We start from the raw sequence: 11,110 nt of genomic DNA on the forward strand, positions 1-11,110 counted from the left end.
TATTTTAGTGGACTATTTTTTTCTTAGTGGAAACTTTATGATTACACACAGCTAATGATCGTAAAATAATTTAAACTCAAATCAATATTCCATAATAAATTTTGCAATAATGACTGGTTGACTGTGCATGGGGTCCCTTTCTTATTATATACTGCTGGAATGAAAGAAAAAAAAAACCAGTAATAAAAGCTGAATGGAAATATCCATAAAGTGGATAATTTACAGTAGAAAAGCAGACATTTCAGCTTACCTTTTTAAGCCAAGTAAAATGCTTATAAAAGTCAATTTCCTCCTCCATGCTGAAGGCCCATCTCGAGCCGCTATAATAAAGGAGCGACTGCAGCGGCTGGCTGAGATCTGAGCTCTGGGTTTCAGTGACTCTGTCTGCCTGTTTTATAGAGTCGCCTCCTCCTTCTCCTCCTCCTTATATTGGCTGCTTAAGACAGGAGCTCTTAACATGCTGAAGCAACTGCACAAACCTCATTTCTAAAGCCAGACGTCTGTCCGAGACCCCCTGCATCTGTTGTCCAGCCAGACACTTAAAGTTCAATTTGTGTGTGTGTCAGACGCAAAACATCAATCCACAACTTCCACTCCCTGATGTTACTTGCTACTAAACACCATTCAACTCCCTCTTTCACATGCGAAAGGCTCTATATTTGTAATTTTCCCCTCCCTTTCTTTCAACCTTTTTCTGTTCTCTGTGTGAGACAGCGGCTCTAATTAAGTTCCAGTGCAAGTCTAAACCGAAACAAACCAGTGTCTCTGTTTAAACACAGCTAGAGACAGAGAGGGGGACATTTACAGTCACACTGCCTTCCAGCGCTCCCCCATCTGTTTTTACTCAAGACTGCAACCCATTAGACCAAAGACCCTGCTTCCTGTGGAAGACATCCATCCATTTCTAAGTGTCTTTTTACCTTTACAAGCAACCCTGCTGTCCAGTTGTCTCCTTCGTGGACAAACACAGCTGAGAGAAAGACTGGGAAGGGACTGACAAGCACAAACTGGCCTCTGGTTAATACTAGATAACAACATAATAACCTTGTGATCTTGTCAGGCCTGTAGGTTAACATGCCACTATGTAAGCTGCTGTAAACTATCATATAATTAACTTACTTAAAGAGATTGTTTACTCAAAATTAATATTCTGTCATCGTTTAAGGCATGGTCACATTAGCAAAATTTCACAAAAAACTGTCCACAGTGTAGCTAGCATCACGTAATGTAATATGAAGCATCACTCAAATAAGTCACTTTCAAACTAAGCATCTTTCTGTTGGTCTACGCACAAAATTTGTATGTCCAACTTGAACATGAGAGAAATCTGTGTGAGGTACTTTCTCCCATTATATGTAACTCCCAACTGCATGCATTCCCACTAAAATTACTGGATTTCACCAGCAAAATTTTGCAGAGCAATGGTAAATGCAACCGAACATACAGTATATACATACATATATGTAATTCTACTGTAAAATAAAATGTTTTTGGAAATAAACAAGATGAATAACCATATAATTTAGTGAAAAAAGGACATTCCCAGAAGTTCCTGTATAACACATCAAATATGATTATGTAATTTTTGTTATCAGAAATGTACATTAGGATGTTTCAAGTTACATTTTATGATATTTAGTAAATGTTTATTGCATTTTTTTAAGTGTCATTATATCATATCACTTAATGAAACATACGGTTAAGGATATATGCCTTCCTGTAATACCTAAAACATTGTTGCTATATTTTTATGGTAAATTTCTGACAACCACAATTGCCTTTTTCTTTTTTACTGTAAATTTAACATGATTCCTTTACAGTGATAATAAAACTGGTCTATTTAGACTATTAGGTCATTGCTTCAGTCTAGTGAGCTGTAAATGAGTCAAGAATTAGTCTAATTCATGGACAAATCCTTCAGACAGGTTTTGTGAAATGATTCAGATCATTAAAAAGATCTGAATCAAAAAATGATTCATTCACAAATCAGACACTGTCAGGAAGGGCTAGTGTGGACTTTTCAATGATAGTAAAGAGATGAATTTCAGTCTGTTTGTCACAAAGCTATCGTATGGCTTCAGAAGACCTGAAATAGAGTGCATGAGTCATATAGACCACTTTAATGGTATGATATTTTTGTAATTTTAGAGCTTCACAGCCCCATTGAAAACAGCATCCACAATAGTCTTTACAAATTCACTTTTGTGTTTCACAGAAAACAATCCTACAAGTTTGGAACGACATAAGGGTGAGTAAATGGTTAACTATCCACATGTCTTCCCACAAATAAGTGCAAAAAATAATACAAAATGCTAAAACATTCAGTATGGGACTTGTGATGGTTACCAGGCCTGAGTTTCAGCCAATACGCCACACCATCCCCATTACAACCACTTCTAGTATTCCCTCACTTTTCCTAGCATTTCCTGTTTGCGTCATAGGGAGTTTTGTGTACTACGCAGAGCAGCGGGGATACGGTCACCATGGGGACTGTTGTCAAAACTGTTAAATGCCTACAGATGAAGTCAACAAATAACACTTTGGCTATTTTGCATTGTCTTTTGGTGTATTCAAATGAACTTTTTCCATTCTAAGACTTCTAAAACACATATTCTTCTGAGCGAGGCAGGCTGCGATTATGTCAGCTATCAAGCCATATTAAAGGTTCCACCCTGAGATCAAGCACAGACGGTTGTGTCTTATTAGCGTAGCACGCAACTTATCCAGAGCTTTGAGAGTTCAGCTGCACCTGGCAGAGTCTCTGATCCTGACAGCTGCAGAGCTGGAGACACACCAGACACACGTGCACACGCACACACAAACAAGAGTAGACACATTTAAATACTATCAAACAGACACGCTTTACCTACAGACAGGTCTCGGGTCAGGTCATGAGATGAACAACCTCTCTTATCTCGTTTCTGCAGCTGCCGCAAACATTCCTCATGTGCATGTAAACACGGGCCAGATCCGCATGTATGAACAAAGCGTAATGCGGCCTCTTTAATGTGAGCGTCTCACTATCAGGACTTGATCACATTTCCTGCAATGTTTTTACCGGCTCTAATTAGGAAGCATGAGTGTTTTTGATCCCACTCAGAGACACAGCTCATAGGACCCTGTGGATTTTTAGGAGGCCCCTTTAAGATGCGATCACTTTAGCGAAATTTCTGAGAAATTTCACAGACAAAAAAGGTCCATTGTGGGATAGTTTACACAAAAAGGAAAATTAAAGAAATGATTCATTCATCCTTCACTTGTTATAAACCTGTATGAGTTTCTTTCTTCTGTTGAACACAAAAGAGGATATTTTGGAATATGTTGGTAAACCAAACAGTTGACGGTAAGCCATGATATCTTTTTCCATACTATGGAAGTCAATGGATACCAGCAACTGTTTGGTTACCAACATTCTTCAAAATATCTTCTTTTGTGAAACTCACTCAGGTTTGGAACAACTTCAGGGTGAATAAATGACGACAGAATTTTCATTTTTGTGTGAACTATCCCTTTAATAGAGTAGCAATGTATAAAGCACAGCTCACACACAAGTCACTTTCAAACTTAGCAGCTTTCTGTTGGTAAATTCACAGTGAGACCAATTTGAAACTATTTCGAAATCTGCATGGGTACATCTTTTGCCCTTACACAAAATTCCCAAATTGCGTGGATTTCTATTAAAATGACTGGATTTTGTCCGCAAAAATGAGCTGAACAGGGTCCCGAATAACAAACTATTTTTCATTCTTTGCGTAAAAACAAGTTTGAAATACCTGAGCAGCGAACAGAGACACTGATTGCGAACATCCCGACGCCACCAAAGCTGTTGTAATGATTCGATTAAAAACAGCAGTGAAGAACGCATCTGATCATATCGATGTATATAATTTTGTCCTAGCTTTGCAATTCGGTACGGCACTCAAGTTACATCACGTTTATTTATACAGCACTTAATACAACAGACTGCTTTAAAGCAAGCAGCTTTACAGTATTAAACATGAATAAACAGTGTAAGCATCACTTTTAATTAGAATTACAACTTCACTATACTACTTTATATTACAATAAAGCAGCTCTCCAGTGTGCTCATTTTTCATGACCTCGACGGACTGACTTGAAGAAATTAACCGGACAGGATTTCCATGTCAAAGAAGGCACCTATCTATTACGTAATCACCTCAGACCAATGGTAGGTCAAATGTGTTTACCAGCTTAAAACGCAGTTTTGGCCTGATTTTGTTCAAATTATGTGGCAGTAGTTTGTTCTTCAACTTCGCTTGAAGTAATGTGAGCTTAGCTTTAGGTCAGATCCCTGCAAAAACATGGCCCTTGATTGATCCTTAAGCTCCGCCAACAGGTTGCTTATGCTCTTTCTTAGAATTGTCTATGTTCATTGACCAAGAAGAAATCACCACAGGCAACTGATGAGAATCATGTGCAAGCATTTTGCATCAGGATACACAAATAACTACCAACATTCTTCAAAATATCTTCTTTTGTGAAACTCACTCAGGTTTGGAACAACTTCAGGGTGAATAAATGACGACAGAATTTTCATTTTTGTGTGAACTATCCCTTTAATAGAGTAGCAATGTATAAAGCACAGCTCACACACAAGTCACTTTCAAACTTAGCAGCTTTCTGTTGGTAAATTCACAGTGAGACCAATTTGAAACTATTTCGAAATCTGCATGGGTACATCTTTTGCCCTTACACAAAATTCCCAAATTGCGTGGATTTCTATTAAAATGACTGGATTTTGTCCGCAAAAATGAGCTGAACAGGGTCCCGAATAACAAACTATTTTTCATTCTTTGCGTAAAAACAAGTTTGAAATACCTGAGCAGTGAACAGAGACACTGATTGCGAACATCCCGACGCCACCAAAGCTGTTGTAATGATTCGATTAAAAACAGCAGTGAAGAACGCATCTGATCATATCGATGTATATAATTTTGTCCTAGCTTTGCAATTCGGTACGGCACTCAAGTTACATCACGTTTATTTATACAGCACTTAATACAACAGACTGCTTTAAAGCAAGCAGCTTTACAGTATTAAACATGAATAAACAGTGTAAGCATCACTTTTAATTAGAATTACAACTTCACTATACTACTTTATATTACAATAAAGCAGCTCTCCAGTGTGCTCATTTTTCATGACCTCGACGGACTGACTTGAAGAAATTAACCGGACAGGATTTCCATGTCAAAGAAGGCACCTATCTATTACGTAATCACCTCAGACCAATGGTAGGTCAAATGTGTTTACCAGCTTAAAACGCAGTTTTGGCCTGATTTTGTTCAAATTATGTGGCAGTAGTTTGTTCTTCAACTTCGCTTGAAGTAATGTGAGCTTAGCTTTAGGTCAGATCCCTGCAAAAACATGGCCCTTGATTGATCCTTAAGCTCCGCCAACAGGTTGCTTATGCTCTTTCTTAGAATTGTCTATGTTCATTGACCAAGAAGAAATCACCACAGGCAACTGATGAGAATCATGTGCAAGCATTTTGCATCAGGATACACAAATAACTGTCTAAATGAACCTTGTGACTGTTTTTGCCAATAACAAATACCAGCAAAACAAGACAACACTTTTCTGAGAGAGCAAGTATGCGTGCATTGTCAGGTTACAGATCAACAAAATAATCTAGTAGCATAAACTGTCAGCCGCAGACTTACCCTAGAGGAGATGAAGCCGAGCTAAAGGTGACCAGATCATTTTTAATGCAGAGCAAAACAGCAAAGAGAAAGGAGAGAGTGACTGCGTGGAGAGAGGGATATGAGGGAAGAGAGGGAGAAGAGACAGGAAGCACAGCCCTATCAATGTCTCAGAGGGGATCCAAACTCTTTTAAAATCATCCAAGCAACATACACGCATACACACGCAAACGCTGGGCCAGAAACTGCCTCTGGGACACATGAGAAAAGACCCTGTATTAGGCAAGAGTCTGTACTTAAAGGTATAGTTCACTCAAAACTGAAAAGTATCCTAATTATCATTATGTACTCATGTTGTTTCAACCCTGTAAGCTGTTATTTTTTCTTTGGAAAATTTTTGAAGATTCTTCTTTTTTTAATACAGTGACAGATCCGCTTCAAAAAAGCACCAAAAAACTGTTTTTAACACTTGTGCTCACTTGGTTTCAGTCAGTGAGTTTTTGTACAAATCATTCGTTCGAGTCAGTTCATCTGACCTCGAGATCCTAAAGTTCAAATGACTGACTCGATTCAGTTGCAGTGGTTCTAAAGTGATCAGCTCACTGGAAGGGAAGATTTTCAGTGAATATTGACTTAAGTTATATAATGATTTCAATTTGTCCTTCACACAAAGAGATTAAATTACTGGAGAGGACTGGGAACATAGTGCACAAGTCATATGGACCCAGTGTTGTTATTGTTCACTAAAACTAGTAAAAATCGTTTGCAAGGATTTTTCTTAATATGGATATGTTCACTGCAAATTTATTTGTAGGGCTGGGTTTTGACACAAATTTCACGATTTGATTCGATTCTCATTCACAAGCTTGCGATTCGATTCGATTACCGATTCGATTCAATTCAATATCGATTATTTTGTATATATATATCAATCAGGTACAGTACATGCCAAATTTTCTCAAGGAAAAAAAGTCTCTCAACTAATGCTGTAAAATATACATGAGAGTCAGTTGGTACTACATTACTATAATACTGAAGGTTAAAATTGACTGATTTGTTAAAATTACACTTAATGAAGTTTTTAAAATAATAAAGTTACAATTACATAATAATATTTCTACTTTAATTCTTTTTTTTTTTTAAATATAAACATAATGGTGGCTGTCATAAAAACTTGATGGATTTATTCAAACATAAATTAAACATTGAAGAGCAGTCAAATTTATAATGAATATGTTATATGGTACATATATTCAGCAAAATGTCCCTCTCTGCAGTTTATTTTTCTATCTGACTAATGAGTTTATGGTCACCGAATATGTTTTCTGAGGTAAATGTGACGTTACGTGCATTGTTTACAAGACGTTATGTTGACGTCTTTGCGCGGCTGAAACACTGATTGAGCGATTACATGAGACAGGATACGGATTGTAAAGTTGTACTCTTTCTTCTAACTTACCTTCGGATGTTTAGTCATGTTTATTTTGTTCTGAAACTGGTATTAATGTGGAGGAGATGATCAGTTCATGTGCGCCTCGCTCTGCCGCGTCGGTTGAAACGAGGCGCTACAGTGATCTGTCACTCCACATTAAACAGCACCAAAACGGCATTTATTGTTTGAATACTGCAATACAACGTGTCACTAGTTAAAATGACTTATTTCTCTGGATTTAAACATTCTTCGAAACATTTGGGATAATGTAAGTACACAAGTCAGCAAAATATATAACACTGTTCTAGTGGTTTTTGGATATTTTAATTAAAAAATTCTTACATATTGTGCCTTAAAGATTCGATATTGTTCCGTAAAAATGAGAATCGATTAATATCGAGATATCGATATTTTTTACCCAGCCCTATTAATTTGTGTACATTTATGTTACATTTTATTATTTATTCATATTTTTATTATCTGTATTAATTTTATTAGTAATAATAATATTTATATGTAAAAAATGTTTATATGTTTAAAAAAAACTTAACAAACTTTAACAAAAATGATACATTTTGCCTCGTAGCTAACTGAAATAAAATAAGTTGAAGACTAAACTTGAAATAAAAATAAATTCAAGCTATATAGAATTATAAAAAAACATAAATTACTAAAACTTAAACTAAAATTAAAGTAAAAACGGAAAATATACAAATAAAAGTTCATTCAAAATATTAATGAACACTATAATAGTATATAAATAATATTAAAATGACACTATATGGACCACTTTCGTAAAATTTTTTGTATTTTTTCCTCCTTTGTTTATTTCTTTATCATTTTTATTCTACTTTTGTGTTCCACTGAAGAAATAAAGTCATACAGGTTTATAACAAAAAGGAGGGTGAGAAAACAATGCAGGAATGTTCAGTGATGAATGAACTGTCCCTTTAAGACTCAGTACAGCTGCCTATTGAATAACCTAACACTTGCAAGGTCTTTTTGCTGCTTATAATCATGTCACCAAATTTACATTAAAAAGGTTTTGTTTCCAAAACATGACAAACACAATATGAAAAATGTTAATTTATCATCTGAGAAACATGTTAACATCTGTATCACTGCACGGTGTGTAAATATTTATATAATGGATACAACACTATCCAAATGCTGACTGAAAACTTAAAGATGGCACCAGGCTAAACAGAGAAGCTCAAGAAACATTAAACATCAAACCTCCAAATATAATGATCGCTCACGAGTTAGTTAAGCGTGAATGAGCTGACTTGAGAATGCATGTTAAGTGAATTATAAGCCTGTATAATAACTCTGATACTATTCTATCATAAAATTCACAATGGTTTTATAGGCTTTCACTTTCAAGTGCCTTACCGGTCCTTTCTCCAGCCACTCCATGAGAGTCTGTGCGGTGGTGCAGGGCAGCTGGGAGCGCAGTGAGTTGCGGTCCTCGTCCCTGGCCTGCAGCTCCAGTGCTAGTCTCAGCTCCTCAGCCAGCTGGAGAACCGGCAGCGGCCCGACGCTCACAGGAGAGCCCAGATCATACAGCCCGTTACTGAACTCCACCGCAGCCTTGGAACCTGCGGACAGAAATATGAAATGGACAAAATAAAATATAGAAGAGGTTAGACCTTTGGCTTAGCGGTCATACTCTCATATGTGTGACACAGGTTCGAACCTGGCATATTTTTTTTTTTAAATCCATTCCTTTTTTTTGGTCATGTTTTTATTGTATCACAGTAGCAAAAAGGATGAAAAAAAGATGCGATCTATGGAACAGCTAGGGCAAAAAGTGACTTGAGAGGAAAAACAAATAGAAAGAGAGCAGGGGAGATGCACCATCACGCCATGTCATACATCATCACATAATATTAACCATCAGCACCCACACCACTGCAGCCACGTGTCGCCTGCATCATCTAGAACAACAGTTCCAACAATCCCCATCTGGATACTATGGAATCCGATGTGACAAATTTACAGGATCATCTGGAACCCATCAGGATTCTATAACACTTTAAAAGTCTATGATGAGATTGTTCCATTTTTAAATGCCAGAATCAACGATCAGAACAAAGAGACTTTGGTTATGGCCTTGGTTTCAATTTTTATCTTATGCAATTGTAAGAATGTTACACATTTTCCCATTAGTTTACGTGTCTTGTTAATGTAAGATTTGTACTGTTTCCATATGTAATTTCAAAGAAGATAAGTGCTGTTAAGAGTAATGAGAACAATACAAAGAAATGCTTCTTGTATGCATGCAAAGAATGTGTGACTAATGTACATAACTGTTTATACAGATGCATAATTTGTGCATTCAAACGCAAGTGATTTGCTTGACTGAAGGCATGAAATGACCTCATTGGTTGCTTTAATGAAGGGGTGGGGGTGTTGTGCCAGTTACTGAAAGAAGCTGTGCATGGAAGGATACCCTAATGTCAGCAGTAAAATAAAATAAAAATTGAAAAAATAAAATACTATTGGAAATGATCTGAAAAAAAAAAAAAAAAAAACTAACATAGTGGAATATTTACTCTTGCTCTGCTACATATCACAAATATCCATTAGGTTTTGATCATCCAAAATTAAAATGATCAAATAAAATAAAATAAAATTGAATAAATACTATTGGAAATTATCTGAAAAAAAAAAAACCTAACATAGTAGAATATTTACTCTTGCTCTGCTACTTATCACAAGTATCCATTATGTTTTGATAAAACAAATAAAATTAAATAAAATTAAATTAAAGCTATTCGAAATTATTTGGAAATAAAAACACTAAACAGACAGAGTGGAATATTTATTCTTGCTCAAGCTATTCAATATCCGGTTATCATCAAATATCACCTAAAATAACAAAACAGAACAAAACAATAACTACTGGGAAAAAAGTCTATTAATCACATACATATAAGGCTAGAATGCTAGTTGTTGGATCATCTTTATGGTAATTGAGATGTTCCAAATGTCGCCAGCAGATGGAGGCATTTCAAGAACCTTGAGCAACTTTTAAAACAACACTTCTTCATTGTCATGAGTCAGTTCACACAGCAGAACCAAAGAGACACAACATGCCTGTGGTCAACTCTCATCACACCCTCCTATTCTTAAGACACACAGACAGACACTCATTTAAAGTCTAGATCCAGGATTAGCTACATGGCATGACATCTGATCACTAAACATTAATGGTTCATTCATGAGCAATTAATTTATAAGTCTGTGCTATATTTGAAGTCCTGAATGTGTAGTATTTGGCACATGCAGCCTTCATTCAGGACAATTATAACTCATGACTTGCAGGACTACTCAGCTAATAGACCATGTGTGGTATGCAATTCAAAATGTTAAACAAGTTCACATTATGTTACACATTATGTAATAATAGTTTAGTGTAATTAAAAAGAGATTATTTTACAAAATAAACATTTATTTTCTAATATGCAGTATATACATACTGTTCAAAAGTCTTTCCATTAATTTTTTCTATTTTAGGATTTTTTAAAAACATTTTCGAAAGAAGTCTTTCTGCTCACCAAGGCTGAATTTATTTGATTAAAAATACAGTAAAAACAGTAATATTATGAAATATCAGTACAACTTAAAATAACTGTTTTCTATTTGAATATATTTTTTGAATATGAATGAATATATTACTCCAGTCTTCAGTGTCCTTCAGAAATCAGTCTAATATGCTGATTTGGTGCTTAAGAAACATTTCTTATTATTATCAATGTTGAAAATAGTTTTCTTCAGAATTCTTTGATGAACTGAACGTTCAAAATGGCATCTATTTTAAAGGGGTCATATGATGCGATTTCAAGTTTTCCTTTGCTTGCTTAATAAAAGATGCAATTTCTTTCTTTCTTTCTAAATAAAAATAAAATAAAATAAAATAAAATAAAATAAAATAAATCTTACTGACCCCTAAATTAGAGATATGAGCTCTTGGTCTTTAGATAACTCTTTATGCTGCTCTTTTTACCCCACA

At 35.6% G+C, this 11,110-nt stretch overlaps 1 protein-coding gene and 1 long non-coding RNA gene across 8 annotated transcripts in view; one reads left to right on the forward strand and one right to left on the reverse strand.

Annotated features, from left to right (window-relative positions):
* Positions 1-11,110, reverse strand: part of ppfibp2b (PPFIA binding protein 2b) — a 58,503-nt gene that overhangs the window by 32,898 nt on the left and 14,495 nt on the right. For all 6 annotated transcript variants that reach the window (XM_016483712.1, XM_016483708.1, XM_016483711.1 and 3 more), the window contains exon 3: positions 8,488-8,693. In XM_016483712.1, coding sequence (XP_016339198.1) covers positions 8,488-8,693 — 206 coding nt within the window. The remainder of the gene's footprint in view (positions 1-8,487; positions 8,694-11,110) is intronic.
* LOC107686646 (uncharacterized) lies at positions 1,958-8,574 on the forward strand. 2 transcript variants are annotated; one of them, XR_001634058.1, is made up of 3 exons: positions 1,958-2,125; positions 2,216-2,248; positions 8,503-8,574. It is a non-coding gene; the product is annotated as an uncharacterized LOC107686646 (long non-coding RNA). The 2 variants fall into 2 exon arrangements; XR_001634059.1 differs by having other exon boundaries at positions 8,465-8,536.

This window comes from Sinocyclocheilus anshuiensis, unplaced genomic scaffold, assembly GCF_001515605.1.
Source record: "Sinocyclocheilus anshuiensis isolate Anshui unplaced genomic scaffold, SAMN03320099.WGS_v1.1 scaffold1102, whole genome shotgun sequence".
Lineage (NCBI taxonomy): Eukaryota > Metazoa > Chordata > Actinopteri > Cypriniformes > Cyprinidae > Sinocyclocheilus > Sinocyclocheilus anshuiensis.